Source organism: Rhopilema esculentum, unplaced genomic scaffold (genome assembly GCF_057945365.1).
Source record: "Rhopilema esculentum isolate cy_ngs unplaced genomic scaffold, ASM5794536v1 HiC_scaffold_24, whole genome shotgun sequence".
NCBI classification, from domain to species: domain Eukaryota; kingdom Metazoa; phylum Cnidaria; class Scyphozoa; order Rhizostomeae; family Rhizostomatidae; genus Rhopilema; species Rhopilema esculentum.
Window position 1 is genome coordinate 163,920 of NW_028300835.1, and position 21,783 is coordinate 185,702.

At 36.5% G+C, this 21,783-nt stretch overlaps 2 protein-coding genes across 4 annotated transcripts in view; one reads left to right on the forward strand and one right to left on the reverse strand.

Annotated features, from left to right (window-relative positions):
• The first annotated feature begins 504 nt into the window (after positions 1 to 504).
• LOC148957462 (uncharacterized) lies at positions 505 to 20,716 on the forward strand. Of its 2 annotated transcripts, none has more exons than XM_089115287.1 (17): positions 505 to 672; positions 2,276 to 2,454; positions 2,929 to 2,997; positions 3,174 to 3,803; positions 4,197 to 4,441; positions 5,410 to 5,484; positions 6,567 to 6,735; positions 7,280 to 7,374; positions 8,439 to 8,516; positions 10,063 to 10,166; positions 10,791 to 10,849; positions 12,989 to 13,071; positions 13,442 to 13,639; positions 14,372 to 14,443; positions 14,742 to 14,849; positions 15,709 to 15,964; positions 16,779 to 20,716. In XM_089115287.1, the coding sequence occupies exons 2-17, from the start codon at positions 2,304 to 2,306 to the stop codon at positions 16,862 to 16,864; spliced, it is 2,478 nt and encodes an 825-aa protein (XP_088971413.1). In that variant the 5' UTR covers positions 505 to 672; positions 2,276 to 2,303; the 3' UTR covers positions 16,865 to 20,716. The 2 variants fall into 2 exon arrangements, with proteins under 2 accessions (XP_088971413.1, XP_088971414.1); XM_089115288.1 differs by lacking the exon at positions 505 to 672 and adding an exon at positions 679 to 1,393.
• A 479-nt stretch (positions 20,717 to 21,195) lies between these two features.
• Positions 21,196 to 21,783, reverse strand: part of LOC148957463 (divergent protein kinase domain 1B-like) — a 70,007-nt gene continuing 69,419 nt past the window's right edge. Inside the window, exon 5 of one of the 2 annotated variants that reach the window (XM_089115301.1) lies at positions 21,196 to 21,433. In XM_089115301.1, the coding sequence (XP_088971427.1) occupies positions 21,408 to 21,433 (26 nt within the window). In that variant the 3' untranslated portion in view covers positions 21,196 to 21,407. Of the gene's footprint in view, positions 21,533 to 21,783 lie in introns of both variants that reach the window. The other variant, XM_089115300.1, reaches the window with a different exon arrangement.

Sequence of the window (21,783 nt, forward strand, 5' to 3'; positions counted from 1 at the left end):
AGCTCATGAAATTTATTTTATCTTTCGCACTTGTTGATAGGGAGGCCCCGTCTATGCGTTGGCCCGGGGGCCCTTAAATGTTAGTGCGGCCCTGGCATTGCATCAAAAATACTATTTGTGCAAAATGTCCAGCTGCCATATTCAGGAGTGATGTAATTCCATTCCACACCAAGAAAACTAAAAGTTGCGTATCGGCCACCGTTTGGGTCAGTTTGAGTTGGAAATACGCAATTTTGCTTGCCTTTTTTGCAAGTAAATAACACCAAAGAAAAATTTTGTTTGAAAATTTCTGGGGGTTAAGGGGGACTTTCTCGCAACCACATAATTACCCGGAAATGCCACTTTGCTATAAAAGACTCATTATACTATCCTGCTAACTACAAAATCTTTACGGGTTGAGTGGTGTACATACCTGCTTCTGGCGATTAAAAAACGTACCCTCCCCCCCCCCTTCCAGGACGCGAACGCGAAGTGAGATTTGTCAATCTCTTTTTCACGCAAGCCTCACTTTCCAAACATTGTTTACACTCAATCTCGCTGGTCCAAATTTGAAAGAAGACTTTTGTATTGCAATGTATAAGAAAGAGAAACCAACTATTCCCAGCTTTTGTTCTTTTCGCTTTGAAGTTTTCAGTTCATCAAGTGTGGCGAAGGCATTCTGTATCCTTTGAGGTAAACTGGTCTTTATTTTTTTGGGCTAGACAGATCTAGCAAGTAAGAAGGGTAGCGCCTTTCATTTCAAAACATGTACAAACCTATGCGTCCCAACAGATTTCAGGCATGATTTTTTTCTCTGTTTGTAATCGCATGGGATTACTACCGTTTTCCAGACCGCTTCCTTATTAGACATACGTGATTTCTCCTCAAAGGAACTTATTATCCCAGATAAATACAAATTCAAATAAGTCTACACAGTTCAATGTGCAAAATGATACCTTTTGGCATTAGTTGTCAGTTAGAAGTCTCGTAAATTTGCAAATTACAGAAACATTCCATAGAAATGACTTCACCTTTAGCTCAATGGTAAGATAGCTTTCATTATTCAATGTGATGAAAATATCTTTATTTAGATTATGTCCCCAGAAACAAATTATACTGGCAATGACTTAAAAACGATCACAAGCTGGAGAATCAACGGTTTCTTAGTTAGTATGCTAAACCTGTGTCAATATGAAATGCTAAACCTGTGCCAGTTTGCATTGCTAAATCTGCCATGCACATGATCTACATTTCTACACGATCTACAAGCCATCTACTGAACGTCTTTTTATGCCAATATCTTCACATTAGAAATTTTTTTTGCAGGTCCTAGGGAAAATGTCTTTTTGGCTCATTTCAAGAAAATTCTAACAAAAATTTTGTCAGGAGGAAGAACTTTTATTATTCCGATAAGGTTAAAGAAAATATTCATTTACTTAACTGTTATAGCTAGGAAAAAAAGGGATACTGAAAAGACTTTTGAAAATTGATATTATTTCAGATTTTTTTAGAATTATACATACTTAGGCATTTAAAAAACTGTGGAAATTATCTGGACAAAATACTAAATGATGCAGACCTGTCAACTCTCCTTGTTTTGCCTGGAGACTCCAGCCAGGTTTTGCTTTCATTCTCCCGGTCTCCTTTTTATTTGATTTTTTTCCTCTTTCAAAGAAGTCTCGCAGGAGCAAAGAGATCTTATTGTTTTCTGCATTTTTTGTTCTATCTATTCCATTCACAGCTTTTTTATTAATTTTCTGAAATTTCAATCAATTTTGTTCAATAAATTTGAATTGTTTTGCCTACCTAGGCTGGAAATATTCAGTTTCATGTCAGTGACATGCTTTTTCAGAACTTATCTTGAACCTTCTCCCTTTTCCAGCCAATTCTCTCTGTTTTTCTTGAGAATAATCTGAAATCCCCAGGTTTTTAAAATTTGAGGTTGACAAGCTGGATGTTACTGAATTTGCTTTTTCCCATGATGGAAGCATGTATCTAACATTGGCTTGTTTTTTGAAGATCAACCAAAGCTTTAAGAAGTGAAAAGCTTTGCTTACAATCAATCATTAATTTATATCATTTACTTTCTGTCAACATTGAGATATGAAACTTTAAATGTTTCCTTTTTCCATACTTATATAATTCTTTTGTTATATTATAGCAGGATGTTTGGTATATACAAATAGCATGAAATGTATTCTTTCTGTTACAGGCTTATAATTTAGAGCTGAATATCGACAATGGTCTAAAACAATACCATGCAAATTAAATACATATTTTTTATTTTCCTGAACAGATCTGCATATATGTAACTATTTAAAGACATGGATGATATCATGGCAAGCAAGCAACTGACAAAGCTTGAAACAGTTTATGATGTATTTTGGGACGAGTGCCAGTCTATAAACTTGGAACATGATCATTCGGTGAACCCCCTCAGTGAAGCAGAAATGAAAACAAAAGAGACTGAAATAGGTATGGGATTCGTAATCAATTCATTCCAAAGAGATACTTTTGTGATAAAAGAGATCCACAAATGTATGGTTAATAAATTTTAGAATAATGACATTCATTTGATTATAAGCTGACCTCCATTTCAAGCCCCAGAAAATTCAGTTCATAAATATTATACCAGAAACAGGCGCAAATTGGGGCAGTTCCCCCCTTGCCCTTGAAAAATTAGCAATTATTTTTATTATGCTATTGCTTTTCCCTCTTTTGATGATTTGCCTTCTTGCAGTACAGCCTGTCAGGCATCTCTGGTGGCTAAATATCATTTAATGCAAAATTTGCAATTTAATGTTGAGTTCTTTACATTATGTATAAAATGTTTTATCAACTCCCTCAACTCTGTGATGTTGAGGCTGCATATAGAGCGATATTGAAAGGAATAAAATTCCTTTCACAGTATGAATTACATTTTAGTAAGTCAGTATTTTATTTTTGTAGATCAAGAAAATGATGACATAGACTGGTTGAATGATATTGGATTCTCTTGTGTTATAATGAAATATGAAAGTAAGTAAAGTTTCTTAACATGATCTTACGTGAGATTGTTTCTTTCTTTAAATGAGGTTTAAAAAATTTGCTCAGAAAAAAGCACTCATATCTGCTAGACATGCTCTTTAAGCTCATAGATTATTAAGAAAATTATATATTATTTTAATTGCATTTCACCAATTCCCTTTTCATAGATGAAAAAGAGATCGATCCAGATGACATTGACATCCTGTCTATGACAGCAACCTTGACAAGACGACAGTCTGAAACTGTAAGAAAAAGGATTAAGTCACTAAATGACACAATGAGCCGTAGAAAAAGGGAGTCTGGAGCAGCATCAAGACGTCCTGATGTTAGAGATATTTTTCCAGCACAACCAACAAAGGAGGACAGTTCAGACAGAGAGAAACATGACAAAATGAGAGAGGGTATTGACAATTTATTCAATGGATCTAACAGTCAAAGAGATACCAAAGAATATCTTACTAATAATATGGATACAAGAATCCAGAATGTAAAGAAAATTGAAAGTTCTGAAACCAAAAATGACTTGTCCAATGTCTCATACATGAAGAGTTCAAGGGAAATGGAAGGAAAGCCTCTACATTCACTTCAGGCTAAAGACTTATTTTACACTCCAGATGCAAAAACTTTAAAAGATACTGCAAACTCAGAAATGAACATGAGGCCTCCAGGGCCTAGGAGGGCAGTTAGTGAAGGGATAGTCAAAGTTTATAGAAGGGATGGGACGAAACATGATACACAAGAAAGACCCAAACTTGATAAAACCAAAAGTGAAGGCAGTCCTTTGCGGTCATATGCAGGTAATTAGTTTTTCAATGTCAAAATTGCAGTTGTATGGGTTTAAAAGATTTTAATTCATTAAATCTATTCTAAATAAAATAACACTTTCCACCTTAAAATAATTTTGTCTAATATTTCAATTCATATAAATTTCAAAAAAAATTCTCACCATAATGTTTTGTCAATTATGGTAATATTAAATTTCTATGATTCAGAAAAGTTTGGCTTTCCTTCAGGGTTCGATTTTTGTTTCATTGGCTGAAATGTCAAAACTTTTGAATCTGAATGGTATTTGGATCCTCTGATTCTAATAGGAAGCTTAGCCCCTCCCCCCCCATCTGGAAACTGATTAGTCCAAAGTTATGAACCTTTCACGATCTACATCAAAATGAGTACATCATTATGTTATCCAGCTACTCCTCGTTCTCGTCATGCACATCCGAAACCTCGAAGTAACAATTATGCATCCTCAGAAGAAATTGGTCGCATTTATGGCGTTTCTCCAAAAAACCTTGAAGAAATGAGGCATAAAAGCGCAGAAGATTTGCTCAAATTAACAATAGAGGACAACAACAATTTGGTTCAGCACTCAAGCCCTTTAAAAACGTCTTGTCAGTCGAAAAATGAAGCAACGCCTATAGAAGAAGATGCAAAATTGGTAAGCTTGACTTTTCAAGATCCTATATGATATTCATTTAGCTTATGGATCCTTTTTAGGGAATGCTGTCGCAAGATCCACAATCTCTGAACATAAATTTTGAATATTCGTGAAATTTTGTTTTGCTGTTCCCGTTGCTTTTGTAGGAGCTTTTGTCTGCCTACAAACCTTGCCAAAACACTTGAGAAATTTGCCGAAACATGGCTATTTACGTCCACAGTAGTGCTGGAGTCAAAAAGGAGTAAAGACTTACTAACAAACACTGCTCTATGATTAGGGGATGGGGGTGGGGGGGGTGGGATGAGGGTGTGTTGATGGCCTTGAATGGTAGAAAGTCCACCATGTTGTGTTTTTGGCATTTTTAGTTGTGTTTGGAAAGTTCACTTGGCGACCATCTACTTCGTAAACACTTAGTTCAATAAAATTGCAAAAAACATATAGTGGATCCGCAAGTTGTTTATTTTTTACTTTAAGGTTTTGTCTTATTTAAGGCTTTGAAAGCAGACAGCGCATTCAGACATGTCTCTATTTAAAGAACTCTCGAACAAACAGTTCAATGTTTTCTACCCAAACCCGCAGCGTAAACACAGATCAAATCTAATCTGAATTTTAGACGTGTTGTTGTTTAGGCAGAGCTCTACACGATTTTGGTTTTTATAGAACAGGACGCTTCTAATTTGTTACTCTGAGTAACATGCTAAATACGATCATCAGGCAAATGTACAGTTGCCTCAGAACGTTCCCTAATGAACGCATTAAGCGTGAAACCGCCGCCTTGTCCTATACGCTAAAGGCTTAAATGAAAACTCTCGCAAAACATAAAGCAATTCGTTTTGGTGATTTGTATACTTTTATCGAGTATTAAGTATTTATTTGTTTGCCAATACTGTAATCATCTTTTTTCAATTTTGATGCACCATCACCGCACCTTTCTTAATAAAATTAAAGAGTATTTTATGTTTATGCAGAATATCGGAACAGATTTGGTTGGTAAAGAGAAAAATCCATCACCCCTGTTCGGAGAAGCATTTCCTGCCTTACCGGTATATTTATTTACTTAATTTTTCATTATAAACAAAAATGCAAGATTTACATCTGCAATAATGCCACGAAGCCCAGCAATAGCATGTAGAGTTTTTAAAAAGGCTAGGGGATTGGTTACATTACTCCCCCCCTCCTTCTCGAAATTCAAGACTTCTATCATTGCTCTATGTAATGAAAATATTTAACACGCACTTTCAGGCGAAAATTCAATTGAAAAAATAAGAACAGAAACAATATTTTCTGTCATATTTTTTTCGGCCATTCATGAGATATCCTTTCGGCCGCAGAATTTTTGAATTATTTCCCTCGAGCATTTCCGATTCCCCTAAGACAGGGTACACAAACCAAGATGCATTACCGTAAATTCTCGAATTGGCCCCCTCGAAAAAGCCCCATTCTCGAATAACCCCCACCCTAGTACTACAAATTGTCAATAGGCCCCCCTCTCTCAAATAAGCCTCCACTGTTACCGTAAATCCTCGAATTGGCCCTCCTCGATTTGTTCATTTTTGCCATCTGAGGTTACCTTTGGCGTTCTATTGAATTACCACAAAAATTAATTAAAAGATCATAAAGAAATTCCTACTAAGATATACGAGGTCTTTCAATAATGTCTTCTTAATGTCTACTATAATTTTATAAGCCCCCCTCTTATAAGCCTCCCCGAATAACCCCCATCCAAAACTATCAAAGATAAATAAGCACCCAGGGGGCTAATTCGAGGATTTACGGTAAATGCAGTGCTTTTGACAGAGAATATCGTGGGTAAGCACGCGCGAAAGAAATATCACAGCAACTTGAGACTTTGACAGTTCAGTACACTACTAGTGTTAGCAGTTAAGGTTTTCTGAAGAAATCTTTCTTCATAAAAATAAGCAACCTTATCGATATAATATGCGAACAGGTTTTTAAAATTCTAGTCAAAATCCAAAATTCTAATGACAAAATCAAAATTCTAATCAGAACGAGAAAAAGTTTCAATCACAAACCCAAAGTTTTACTAATACTTTTAACGTTTGAGTATGACGTGAGTTTTATTCCTGCTTTCTTGCTGTAACAAGCTAGCTTTAATTTTCCTTAGAATTTCACACTGCAACCAGAAAAGCTTGGGATAACAGGAATACCTGACCTTTCGGAGTCAGATATGGTGAAAGTGAGGTCACTCGCACTAATAGAGTTGACGGCCCTTTTTGATACATGCGGCATCCCCATGAAGAGAAGGAAACAGTTTACGAAGCTTAAACAGAAAGGTGGGCAAAAACTGCTTATGCTTATCTTGTAGCAAGCTTTCTTTTTTGTTTTTTGAAGGCCTTGGACTGATTATGCAGTTTATCAAACTCGATACGTGTTTTAAATGATAACGCATTAACATCACCGCTTTAGCAGTTGCTTAGATGTACACCCCAACCCCCCCGGCATTAAGAACATTCAGTAGAATACTGTTCATACAGAAGTTTTTTGGGGTTTTTGGAAGGACTTATTATCAGAAAAACAGGAATTAACAGTGGTTGCTTCGTACTTTCTTAATTCCTAACAATGTTGTAACTTAGTACGGAATTACGTACAAAGAAGCTTGGATACGTGTATTTTGATTGTATACTGTAAATAATTTTCTTTGATTGCTTCTTGGGCATTTCGAGAAGATCATTAAAATTACACCATATAGCAAATGTGTTATCTCGGCAAACTTTATGTGTGAGGACGGCTTCAAGCAATGGTCAAAGACATCTAAAACCTTACTCGTAAAAAAACTTACTCCTTAAGTAATTAAAAGTCTCGTTTTTCCTTTTTTAGAGCATGGTGTCTTTGGTGTCCCGCTGACAATTTTGTCTCAGCGAGATAAGAAATCCAAGCAAGATGGATCTCAAGCACCAAAATTTTTTAAAGACGTAGGTTACTTCATTATTTTTTCTACTGAGGGTAATTGTAATGGCGAGTTAGGGTGGTTGGGGGCTACGTCTATAGCCAGCCGGTGATCGGTAAAAGAACCAGGTCGATTGCCGGTGATCAGGCGTGGGACATGCCAGTTCTCGAAATTATTGATTTGTTATTTTGCATTACCTCTAAATTCGGTGAACAAATGTTAAGAGAGAGGTATTATGTGATACTATGATTTTGAACCTACCTTTACTTTGTTAAGAGTGTTCCCTGTAATCAAAGTTAGTTGAGAGTGTTCCCTGTTGGTTAAATGGACATTATTTCTTGGTAAAAGGGCGTTTCTGACAGTAAAAAGGGCGTGCTCTTAACTTTAGTTTTGCTTCCCCTACAGCCAACTGGTTTCGGATTGACTGTTTCAATCATTAGGGGGGAGGGGGCGACACCATTGACCCCATAATTTGGGCTACTTGAAAAATAATTATTCTATATTATAATAATTATTCTAATAGCAATTGTAAAATCTCAGTATCTGGTTTACAAAAGAAAATAGCCAGACATCTAATGAAGCTAGACAGGCATTTTCTATTTAGATTTAAACCACACGAAACACACATCCTCTTCGTGCCTCCGAAGGTGCAAATAAAAAGAAAAACATGTGAAAAAAGGAGTTGATATCAATCATGTGGCTGCATAAATTCATTATTCAAAAAACACATTCATAAAGAAAGATGATATACAAATAATTTTGTGCTTCAATGTAGATGAAAAGGTTTGATTATGAACTGAACAGTGCGAAATTAACAATTCTAGCAATAGGTATCTGAATGCATTGCTTGCTCTAAATTTATTTTCAAAAATGAGTCGTGGATACCTTTGCCTAGTTGCTAGAATTTTTCATCTTGTAACTGTGATTTTGCTCGTGTATCACGAACCAGTTGTCGTTAAGTCGAGCCCTGTTTGTTAAAGTCATATGGCAAGTCCCTTCCAAAACACAGAGCCACAAACTATATTGACACCACCCTAAAATTTTTCTAATGCAATGAATAATTACATGATTTTACTATGCTTTTTGCAGCTGATTGCATTTTTGAAAATTCATGGGCTACGAGAAGAGGGGCTACTGCGCATACCAGGATCTCAACAAAGGATAAAAGTAGGTACAATTTTGTTAAGTACTGTCAGGCACTATTTTTCCATTTTTCAATTTATGTACGTAGACACAGCTAAAAGAATTCGTTTTTGAAAGAATTCCAATAAATACACTCGAAAATCCCATACCAAACCGGAGTTATTCGAAATCGGAGCTATTTGAAAACGAATCGTTTTAATGAGAACAGAGAAAACAGAGCCATTCGAAAGCGGAGTTATTTATCCTCAATTTCAAAACGAGTCCAAAGAAACGATCTGAGAACGGACGATAATTGAGGAAGGGGAACATCTTTGTGTTCGTGCCACTCTTTAGACGAAAACAGAGAATGCCGGAGTAATGGGAGCGTGTCAAGCAAATACGAAAAAGAATCATCTAAAAACGGAGACATACAAAAGCCGAACAGGACCCTAGCCCATTCCACGTAGCGATATAGTTTTGCGTGACGGTTGAACTGTGCGTCGCTTTTTCCATTGGCGAAAGTAAAATCAGCCTGTGAGAATTAGCTTGTGGGCATAAACCACTTCGTTTAGATTCTTAAACACAGGCTAATGATGATAAACACAACTTGTTACGTAAGAAACGAGATTTTACAATCAAAATCAACCAAAAATTTACAAGGTGTTCCTTTAAGCGTTACTAGTCCTCTTATCTTAGTTGGTTAAAAATACAGAATGGGTTTGTCCTAGATTTTATCGCCAGATTATTCAATTGATGGCTAAATTTAAGTACAGCTCGCAAAAACCCAGGATTAATTATTAGAAGTCAGCGCGAACTAGGAAAACTACTTGAAACTCCTGTGAAAGTAACAATGAGTCTTAATGTGTACATGGGAACTGTACTAATGGAGGACAGATTTTTCTCCTTTTTTATATTCTCCAAAGAAAAGCTAAACAGAAGAAGAGGAAACTTCGCACCTGTAACTTTGCACATCTGCCCTTCAGGAATAATCCTTCGGCTATTGGTCTTTCGTTCATGACAAACAAATTGTCACATTTATCCCAGGTAGCAACTATGTTGTCGGATATGGATAGCATAATCGACTTGAGTAATAATTAATGTTCGATATTTTGGCGGTGTGTCGTTTTCAAAGGATGACAATTGGTGCTCCAATTCATGATAATTTTATTGTGAAATTGTATGTTTTTTCATGATTTGTTCCCTATACCATTCATCATGACGATGCGCAGCATTTTTGAATCCCTTTTATTCAACTGCATTGAACCAGAAGAAAAATAACAGACATTTTTTATTGACCGCCATAGCTGTGCCATAGCGTGGCCTTTTCTTCTTCCCATATCTCAATTTGTGGGTGCTTGCTATTCTTTTTGCGATTACGCGTCTAATATAACAAAGATTCTGTGAACCAAAGTATAAATTACTGTATAGATAACAATGAACCAAAGTATAAATTACTGTTTTTCTTTTTTGCAATTGATAATATTATTTTGGTTATTATAATTCACTTCTGGTGTAAGAGGATCTTTGATGTCTCTGGAAATCTTACCGGCGTTAGATTCAAAATAATTTTACTTTCTTTATATATTTTCAGGCATTGAAAGACGAGATTGAGGAAGCTTATAGCAATGGCGGGTTTTTCAGCTGGCAAAACAGAAGAATAAGTGATGTCGCGACCTTGCTAAAACAGTTTTTGAGGTAAATTGTCAATGAAGCTAATTCTACTACTTTCCAAGTTGTTAAATTCGGTGTGAAGAAATTTCTAGTCCAACTCATTAGTTGTGATCAATGTCGAGAGCATTTCTCCTATATGATCTACAATGCCTGCTAAAAGTCTTGGAACACTGACATAATTTCCAGGGTCAAAACCAATCATCCCACTCTCCCCCACGGAACAATGTTGGTTAACTATCAAACGGGTTAGGATTTTAGGAAGCACTTTCTTTTGCGTTTTTTTTTATGATATTTCTCTAAATCATCAACATTGTTTGAGGGGGAAGGGGGCGGAAGTAGCAATTTTTTCATGAAAGGAATGAAAGATATCAAATGCAGCGTAAATTGGTGGGTGTTCCAAGTACTTTTGGCAGGCATTGTTAGCTTGGATACAATTACTCTTGAAAAATTGAGCAAAAATCAGACAATAACTTATTCCTGTTATGAACTTAATTCAAATTAGAAAAAGTGATCGATTTTAAGGTAGCCTTGCCTCAAGGATCTTTCCCTTGGAATCAGGAATGTTCTTTCCCAGACTAAACCGTCGCTAGTCGAAAAATCCTGATCTATTTTAATCGGTCATCAAAATGATATCTTGTTTTGTTGTAGAGAACTTCCTTCTCCGTTGCTGACTCCCAACTACCAAGAAACATTTATAGCTGTATCAGGTAAAGGTTTTACTTGTATAACTTAGATACCCTCAGGGATATCGCGCGGTAGGGGTTTGGTTGAGAGGTGGATTGCGTGGGCCGTAATTTTTAGGTTTCAGTTTGATGTTGGTCCTGAAATGCCACACTAGAAAATCTAACCTGGTTCTCTTTGACACGGTAACTTGAGCAGAGTTTCTTTTCAACTGAGTTTGCCCTGCTTGGGCCTTAAAGGCATCCTTATTTGATCTAACTACTGCTTATATTATGATGAGTGAATGATAATTAAAGTATTCTGATATTCAGATATTATATCAGCAACGGTTTTAAGTTAATAACGTTGTGTTAATTTGTTAATTTTTGTTAAGTTTAGCTTATTTCAGATTTGATTTGATTTTAAAAATGCTTGCTCTTGCTTAGCTAAAATTGTGTGACGTCATTGACGGGATTTGATGAAGAGAAACAAGTTCATTTCGTGGCAATCATGTTATAAATAGTCCTCTTTACGCTATCTAACAGTTTACGTTTAGCCAAGAACATTAAAATTTGATAATGTTAATCTATCGAAAGACAATATGCGACAGTTGATTTCCTATGGGATAGAACAACGGAATATGCAATTTTTCGTGCTAGCGCATTTTGTTGGCATCTGGAAAATGAGCTATTAGTCAATTGCGATTCATAAATTATTTATTACCGGCCATTTTGTGAAGTATCAGCTGCTAAATAGACTCTTTAGACATTTCGGCCATCATAATCTTCACCTGATGGAAGGCTTGCTCAATATCTAATATATGTATACAAACATATCCTTGCCCTGCGCGAACCCTATTCGCTCACACTTATTTCTCTGATATGTTCACTAAAGCGTTTTTCTGCTCTTCACTTTTACCTACTCTTCGTGCCAACTCCAAACTAGCAGGTCTTTCTCTAAAATTTTTTGGTATTTTGAGCTATCTTGAAATAATTTTGGTGACAAAACTTAATCTTGACTTACGAACTTCCTACCTTCTCTTTACTCTATGCCTACGTACAAAGCTAAACCAGTGAATGTTTTAAGAGGAAGTTTTTAAATTAAAAGTTGGATTCTTGTCGTGCAAAACCCTTTTGAATGGGAAGCTATGCGTTGTACCAAAAACAAAGTTTATATCGCTATGACCCAGCCACCTGAAGAACCCGCAATATTTTGCCATAAGTATTGTTGTGATGTAGATTCAGATCGAAATGCCTTACAAAACTACGTAGGTATTGCAGAGAAGATTCAAGGTTTGAGCTAAGCCATTCATTCTGTACTACAAAAGTAGATTTCGATGTTTTGTTTGTATTCAGCCAATCAAATCATTGGCATGTCTTAAGGCCAGTTGTTATTGAGTGAAATCTTCAGCGAATTCGCCAGAGGTTGGAATGTCTTATATTCCTCCCGGGCATAAGCGTATTCGCTAGTGAAATGTGAAAGTTGAACTTCCCAGCGAAACACAGCTTCCCTCTGAACGGAAACATGCTCGGCAAATTCGCTCAGCAAATTTTGTATGGGAAAATTCGTCCCACCTTCCAGCCCGTGATCTGAGAGGTGAGATCCCACTTTCTATAGACTCTTTTGTGTTTTTCATTTTGCGTTAATATGGAAAACAAGCCAGCCCGGTCAAGTGAGATCCCACTGCATGAGAGGTGGGATCTCACTGAGGTGGGATGAATTTTTTCCATATAAACACTGTAAAGTGGGATGAAGCTGGAAGATGGGATGAATTGTTCATATGAACGCGAAAAAATTGTGTCCCATTGTCAGCATACAGGCTGGAAGGTGGGATGATTTTCTCCGTTTACAGCTGGAAGGTGGGAAAGAATCTGCATGTAAACATTCGATGATTTCATCCCACCTGCTAGATTATAGGCTAAGAGGTGGGATAAATTTCCTCATATAAACAGGCCCCAAGAAGCTTCAAAAATAGGTCTAATTATTGTTAGCGATTATAGCACTAGTTGATTATTAGTCTAAAAACTTTTAAGAAGCTTACTGGCAACACAGTTTCTCTGTTGAGTGGGTCGGGGATGCTGTACAGGACGGGATGATTAAATTTTTCGAAAGATATATGCAACTTCTGACAAACCTTTAATTATGCAGAGAGAGATTTCTATTGATTCTTAATTACCTTTTCGTAGAGCTCAAAGACCGCAAGCTGCAACTGCAAGCATTAAACCTTCTTATATTGTTGCTGCCAACAGTGAATCGAGACACTTTACAGGTGTGTCATCTTTATCATCATAACAACAGTGAACAACTTTGTACGATGAAGATGCAATCGCTTATTCAGCAAAAACATCAAATTTGGAATCAGAAATAGACAAACTTTTTCAAAGAACCTTTTTTGAAAAGCTTAAGAGAGCTTGAATGCCTGTTTAGGACACTTTAATCTACTGAGAACTCTGCGAAAGTAACTCCATTTATCGTTGTCATTTCTTGTAGTCTTCAAATCTGGCAGAATTTCAGTAATGGCTAAATCAAAAGAGCGAATTTTGCATATCTGTGCGGCTAGAAAATTTCTTTGTTTCGGAGTTTATAAAATATCTTATAGACTGTTCTGAATGCTTTTTGAGTTAAATTTCTTCTCACAGGAATTACTAGAATTTCTCACGAGAGTTATTGCCGCAGAAAATGTGAACAGGATGGGACTGAACAATGTTGCAATGATCATGGCCCCAAATCTGTTTATGCGCGGAGGCAACAGAGCAAATTTAGATGAAATAAACAAGGCTGCAGCAACAACAGATGTAATGAGGATGCTTATCAAATATCAAAACATTATCTGGACGGTATGCTGTAACATCAATGATTTATCGATGTAACATACATTGCCTGTACTTGATGTCATAAAAACATGGCTAATTAAAAAAATCGACAATTTTCTCGTGTTGGCTAATAATAACATTATCCTTAAACCATATCAAAGAAAATCGTCTAGAAAAGCTTTACAGTTGATTAATTATGCCGCAATCTTCTAGATTTCAGGCTTTTTTGTCACGTGGTCTTGACGTTGATTCTGAACTGTTAGAAAATCGCCTTTGCCAGAAACAAAGGTATAACCATACCATGACGCACGTTTACTTTAAATCATTCTGGCAACGTTTGAATCATGTACCCTATTCAGAAGCCTGTGTGATCAAAAAGTAGTGGAAATTCCTTCCTAAAGCTATGATTTAGGGGGGAGGGGAGGGGATTCTTCCTCCTGCATTGATAGAGGGTGAAAAATACAAGAGAAGAAAACGAGGACATTCAATGACCAAGGCAATAACTGAAGAAAATTCGCCTAATTTATGATAGCGATAATTCATGATAGCGATAATTTATTACTCACTGACAGTACTACTATTTTCAACATTGATCTCTTGAGTACCCCCTGTTAACGTGCAAAATGTATCTGAATGAAAAACGTTAATGTCTAATCGCAATGCAGCCAATTTGATTCACGGGGGACAAAGTTGGTCTGTATTTACATAGGATTTTAGGTTCCAAATACACGATTCCTATTGTGTTTGTCCTTACAGGTACCCGGATTTATGGTGACGCAAATACGGTACGTGTATGAGGCGGGTTCAAAAGGCCGCGACTCAAAAGCTGTAAGTACATAATGTCGATATTTGTCTACAAAAAGTAAAATATTATATGGTTTATTATACTGTTTCACCATAAATAAACTCAGTGTTGAAGAACAGACTAGCCAATGTTTCAACCTCTGAGCCCTATTTCAACAATATTGGGGAGTCTCCAGATAGTGAGCATTGCCAAATAACAATGCAAAACAATAGCGTTAATGTCAAAATTTTTTATAGAAGCATTGATATTACGCATTGTATTTACCCCCCCCCCCCACCCCCACCCTCACAATGACTTAACATTTTTTCTTCCATACTGAAGGTAAAGAAGATAATTGCAAAAAGAATGAAGAGTGAGGCCAGCCCCGTTGGCGCCAATCAATCAAAATCGAAATTTTATGGAAGCAGCGATGAGTTGGATTATGGCGATGTGAGCGATGATTTTTATTCATTCCTTTACCATATTTAAGCGATTATGAGCCTCCTTTCGCGATTGAGCGATTAAGCGATTAATTGTCAGATGCAAAACTGATAAAAATCTGATTATGTATTTAAACTCCAACGCCTGCGACAACTTCAAAAGCTACTTAAGTGTAAAATAGACGTTATAACTTCAACCGCCAACAACATCATCCAGTATGGGACCATCAACATCATCGAGAAGTTTTACTTCCTTATCTTCTGCATTATCACGCTTAGTTTCAAGGTAGCAGGAAAGCCTATAAGGATCTGGACAAAACAATGTAAGCCACCTTCGTTTGTAAGCCACCTTCGTTTGTAAGCCACCCTCGTTTGTAAGCCACCCTCGTTTGTAAGCTGCCCTCGGTTAGAAACCGGGTCAAAACTTGTCGAAAATAATTATAAGTCGCTGCGTTTTTAATCGAATAAAACGCTATTATTGCTACTGACAATATTTGACGATTTAGTGCTGTAGGCCATTTTTGTTACGGCCTTTTACTGACTCTTCTTGCACGCGCGTGCTTTTTCACTGAATGCATTATAGATTAATTATTTTAATGACACATTAAGAGTCAAGGAGGAAATCTGAAGCAATTATTATCTGATTTGATTCCGATGTTTACGGGACACAGAAAAAGACCAAAGCCTACAAAAAATACACTTCATTTTGCCTCCTTGAATTTGCCTTCCATAAGCATTATAAAAATCCCTGTCTCCTTCCCACATTATAAAAACCGTGGTAACTAAAAAACTGATAATCTCTGGCAGTTTCTCGCGTATATATAGTGATTAATGATATTTAACATGTTTTCTTCGTTTTCCTCTTTTAGGGCGATTTTGTGCCAATAGTTCGGGTCAAGGCACCAATGTGTAACAAAACTTGCATGGCCATCCAATTAACAGAGTATATTACGGCAGCTGACATTGTTTCTAGATTTCGAAGTAAAAGAAAAAATAGCTATAAGGAATATAGTGAATCGAGTCATTTGAAAGTAAATTCTCCAACATCGAGGTGCAGAAGTGATTCTAACCTTGACAAAGAGGAAAACTACACATTTAGTCTCTATGAATGTGGTGGGAACATCGGTATGACATTCTGTATATCTTATTTAAAAAAAATGGAAGTTACCGTTAGTTGAGCGTGTTTCTATGTTATGTAATTGGCTCGCTGTTGATTGATAAGTTTATTTTGACCAATCAGGTTATCTCTTACATTTTCTTCAAAATTTTCAAACTCTAACATGTACTGGATAAGGAGAGTTCTGAATTATGGATAAAGAAGCAGATCGGCTTATCGTAACTCTCCACAGGCTAGCATTAAACTTTAATGAAGGCAGTAACGAAAGTTACTGACTTATGTTGATGGTATACCGCTTTTATTGATTTTCGTCTTAACCGTTCACATTATACCCAATACGGAAAGAAAGCACAGGCCGTATTTACAGGCCTGTTCGAATGACTCTACATGTATACTTGCAATCACGTAGAAATTTGAATATAACCAACGGGCATGCGATACCTCAGTTCCATCTTGTTTATGGCAAATGGTAAAATTGACGTTCAATAAATTACAGTGATATCTGTTTATCTAAACTAAATTTTAGGATTTTGCTGCCTTGCTTAGTCCAACCTAGAGAGATCCGTTATTGATAAATACTCTCTACTTGCTCTGTTTTCTTTTCTAGCGAGTTTTTCAAACTGAATATGTTATGAGATGTTTATCACAGTAGCAGTTCGCTGCTTCAAGTTTGCCTTTCAAAAGCTAATGCAAAAGTTATCTACATTACCACCGTATCTAATCTTGTTTCTAACACGCTTCCTTGCGGAGACATTGCCATGGCTAGAATATATACTAACACATCGTGGAATAATCATGTCTTTCTTTTGCTTTGATCTCAAGGTGAAAGACGTTTGGATCCAAACACCAACATCGCTGCACTGCTTAAAGTCAATCCATGTGCGGAGCTAATTTTGCGGTCAAAATAAGTTTCGTGAGTTTTGCTAATCTCATGCCTGCACAACACCAGAAAGAGGTTATGCAGTTCTTCGATAAAGCATTGCTGATTGTGCCTCCTTTATCGATTTTGAGAAATCAAAATCTGCTTTGGTTGAAATCATCTCAGTTATGATCACAAAGAATGTACCTGTTGAGCAAACGTCAAAAATGCCCAAGGAGGGATGCTAGCAAAGGAAAGATAAAGAGTTCTTGCTATTAGTGAGATTAGAAGTCTAGATAGTTTAAAACCAAAAGTTTAAATTTGATAGGCATCTCAGACAATATTGAACGTGGATAACCTCGTGGATTATCCAACGGCTATTACTGCTTTTCTACACAGATGCAGATTCTTGCAGACACAGTTGTTTAAGCACCGTTACGCAAAGCCTAGAAGTTAGGTTTGAAACTAGTTTCTGGTGCCGGAATTCGTTAAATCATTTTTATGCGACTTTCAGAAAAACGTTTTCGGTGTTTCGTGTTTAATATTGCTACAAGTATTTTTATTCAAATAACATTTCACATTGTTTTAGAGTTCTTGGCAATATAAAGCTGTGTTTGGATATTTTAGGAATCGTTACAAAGCAGTTATTCTTAGCAGACATGACTTTAATAAGCAAAAAATCTTTCTGAGACAAGATAGTCACTTTTAGAAGTATTAAGGCTGAGTGCAGCCACTTTGTGCGTTTGCTTACTGGCTTTCTTGTACAAGCAAAGAGAGTCTAAAATGCAAATAGTCACCCAGGGGTTGGTTCTTTCTCGGTCACGTTATTCAGAAATCTTTCCTTATCGACAAGAACAAGATTTGACTAGGGCAAGGTAGGCGAATTCCTACAAGTTATAAGGTTTTTGTCGAAATCAATCCTTAGCAATAACATCATTTACCAAAATGCAACTTCGTTTGATCAAATATTGTAGCCCAGAGCAATACAGCAGAATCGTAAGTTGGGCATGCTAGTCTTTCAAGAAGACAGCAAGCAACCAAAGTTTTTCACGTCTTGAATTTAGAATAAGCTTTAGGATATCCCTGCTGTTCCCAACTTGAATCGAGTTGTGGCTATTTTCTTCCGTACGCGGCTCGCAATAATTTAATACAAGCAATGAAATCCGGACCCACTTAAAAAATACGTGCATAGTTGTATCCTGCCAAAAACTTGCTACCGCTGAAAGAAGTAGTGTGGTTAGGCCAAAAGTTTTCTATCTACTCCTTTTTTATTCGAAGAAACCCTTCATATCGAGGCAAAATATTAGTTCATTCAAAGTGCCACTGAATTGAAAAATTGAAAAAATTTTTATTGATGTTTTAAGTCAAGTCAGTGCTCCTGAATCCGATGGTGAAGTTCGCTTTTCGGAATTGTGAAATGTTTTGAAGCTACAACGTTTCAAAGTTGCGATTTTCAAAAGACTTTTTGTGCGAAAATTTGTGCGCGGTCTGTGAGGAATTTCAGGAATGTGTGACGCATTAACGTTTATAAGTCGCGGAAGTGATGCGGGCTTCAGTACCGAAAAATGTATTTCGAGTGCGATAAAAAACCAAAAAAACATGAAGTGGATGGAAATAGTGCGATACTTGTGCTCCAAATATCACTAGCTATCTAACTACAAGACACGTGCAAGGTATTTTCTTGCAAAAATTTCGAGCCCATACGAAATAAGCAAACTTTTTGCGTGCAGTTTTTACCAAGACTTCATGCCGATCATTTACCTTTTGTGAATCATTGAGCGTGTCGAATAAGAATGCTTTTACGAACAGCTTTACAAATTATGAATAAAAGTGAGCAAAAGGGAAAAAGTTGATATATTACAGAACCACACAAATTGCACATTTTCGGCGCTTTTCCCACTTTCCAACTTGCGTTGCCACTGTCAAAGCATCAGTTATTGTCAGGGCCGTCAAGATGGGATAAATTGCCCCAGGGCCTCGTGGTCAGGGGGCCTCAAAAATGAAAGAAGTTCATTTTCACATTCACACCCTATCTTTTTTTGCGTATCAAACTGCCTATCTCTATCAAGTTTCATGCTTGTATCATGTTTTACACATTTTGTAACTTTTTATCTTCTTACAGCCCTCACAATGGCTGAATTGACTTTATAAATCTTAATGCGTCACTCGCCCCAGCCTCTTTTCACACGACCTACTCGCAAAAGAACCCCAGAAACCCCTATTTGTGGGCCCCAAATTAAAAAATTAAACTTTGTTTCGAAATCAGCGATGATTAGTCTACCAGAATCAACAATAAAAACAATTTCATTTAAAAACAATAAAAACATTTTTCAATTCAGTGGCACTTTAATACTGATAGTCTTGCACAATTTTCCTCCCCTTAAAACAAGATGCACGCCAATCATCATAGCTTGATTATATTTATGTCGGCGATATTCAATAAGAGAGGTTGACCTACTGTTACTCAATTGAATTCAAAAAAAGCTTATTACTTAGATCTTAAACTGTTCTTCTAAGTGCGTAGGATATGGAAATTTCAGAAACATGTGCCACTCCCTCCTTCAAAAGCAAATTCTATTTTTAGTAATAAAAGTACCTGTGTTTATTCCATTCATTCCCTCATTAATTCATTCATTTGTTCATCAGTCGTATTCATCAGTTCATATGTTCAACAGTTCAATTTATTTATTTTTCATACAACCATTTATTCATTTATTTGTTCATTAATTAGTTTATTCATTGGTTTATTCATTTATTCTTTCATCCATTCATTCATCATTAATTTGTTGATTAGCTTATTTTTCTTATATCTGATATATCTGTTTTTCTTGTAATTCCACAGTGTATTCCAACGTTGAATGGGCTTGTATGGCAAATTTAGTATTAAAAAACCGACTATTGCTCAGGCGGTAATTGTGGGGATCTGCTACTGTCACAGTTGTTTGGGTTTTCAAGCCATCCAATTTCCAAAGCAAATGTTTAAAATTTTGCCTCAGAAGTGTAAATTTATATAACCACGAAAGTATTTAATACTGATGTCAAGAGTTTCTGACAAGTGATGTTAGCATTCATTCTCTGCGACACTGCAGAGAATTTTTAGAAATCGTTATTATTCTTAAGAATTTGTACTCGTATCAATATTTATATAATCTTATTTGTATGTAGGTAATGCCGTTTGCACCCATTTGCCAGGAAGTTACATCTGCTCAAGATAGAAGTCCGCGAAACTTGCTTTATATGTGCTTAAAAGGTGCTTTAGATTTGAGTTATGCAACATAACCTTGAATCTCGAAGACCTTTTAAGGCCCGTCGTAAGGTGACACGGTTGAATGTTCCTTGCTTTTGAAAATAGAGAAAAGTTATAGTCATTTTAGGTCTAAGGAAGAGCAAATTCTTCCTTACGTAATGCCTGTCACTCCCTTTGTCCTTTAACTTTTTAATGCTTAAGATGGCCCAAGCATTCTTTTGCAGATTCTGCAGATTCTCTTGTCTAGAAAACATGTATATTTATTACCGTAATTACTTTACAGCGTAATAAGACAATCAAAGCTGCGAACGCCTGCACAACTAAGTTACGATCAATCGGTCCTATGCCTCCCACGCGGGGCTGCGATCACACGCTCCCCTCCAACCATTTTCACCCAACGTTCGTCTCTGGTCTAAGCTCGACTTGTTTCTTGTAAATAGCTTTATCTTTCTGGTAGACAAATTTCAGTAATTTTCAGTCCTCTTCTATATTTTTAATCAAAAGCCGTTATAGAGGGACCTTGGCATATCATGCTTTGATAACCGACTACCTGGGCCTTATAGTTGCAGTTAGTCTAATGAGTGTAGAAAGTGTAAAAAGAGTACAGGAAGGATGGTAGTTAAATGATTGATGACAATGAAAAACGACACTGAAGACTTCAGTTACCATGCTTAGATTTCGCCTGGTTTTCATCGTGTTTTTTGAAATATTTTGATGGTTTTTCAAAATGAAGCTTTACTGTTTTTTAGTATTTTACCTCTGCAAAAGTGACACAGGTAAGAAGTCACAAAAAGCGTGTTTATCAAAGAAGTATTGTGGCTTTATCCGTAGTTAGCACTGCACATCGTGCGTCTGCATAATACGATAAAATTCAGGCTCCTCGTTATCATTTCTGCTAGATTCTTCGTACGCTTTCCGCTTCTCTAACAGTTATGGGGAGGAAGAAACGTTAATCTTTGTGTGCTTTGAGTTGAGATCACGTCTGCATATCACGTCGAATTTGTCAAGAAAATTCAGTGTCAAGCATAAATTTGAAAAGAGGATTCTAATTTGTTTTTTCGATGGCATGAAATTTTCATTAAAGGCAATCGACACATACTGAAGTGGCTTGAGCCATCTGCCTATCAACCAATAGCCAATCAAGAAGCATGGTACTACTAGTCGCTAATTGATTGGCCAATAGTTGACTGACAGGTGGATTAAACCCCTGAACTAGGCCATAATGATTCCAGCAATGGTGGCTCGTCATTGTATTTTCCAGCGCGAATGAGCTGTGCCGGACTGAGCTTATTGCCAGCAGCGACAGAAGAGTTAAAGTGACGATATTTTCTTGACTGTGACAGCGTCATAGAAGCAATTGGCTTGTTGATTCTGATAAAGCAAAGTTTGTTGGAAATAAAACAGACAGCTGTAAGGCTTCCCATAGGATGTACAGACAAAAGGCAAAACATGTGATTTCCAGACACATTCCTAAAATAGTGAGCATATAAGAAGGAACTGAGCCAGAGCCAAAGGAAATCAACTTTAAAAGGAAATATCCTAAGAAACAGGAATATTCATTTAAAAAAGAATGGATTTCATAGAACTTGGGTAATGTATAGACAAACATGGAGAAGTCAAATTGAAAGAATGGGAGGAAATATGGTGATCTCTGATTATTAAAGGATTATTAATTATTAATAAATGACGATAAATTTGACCAATTTACTGCTAAACTTTCA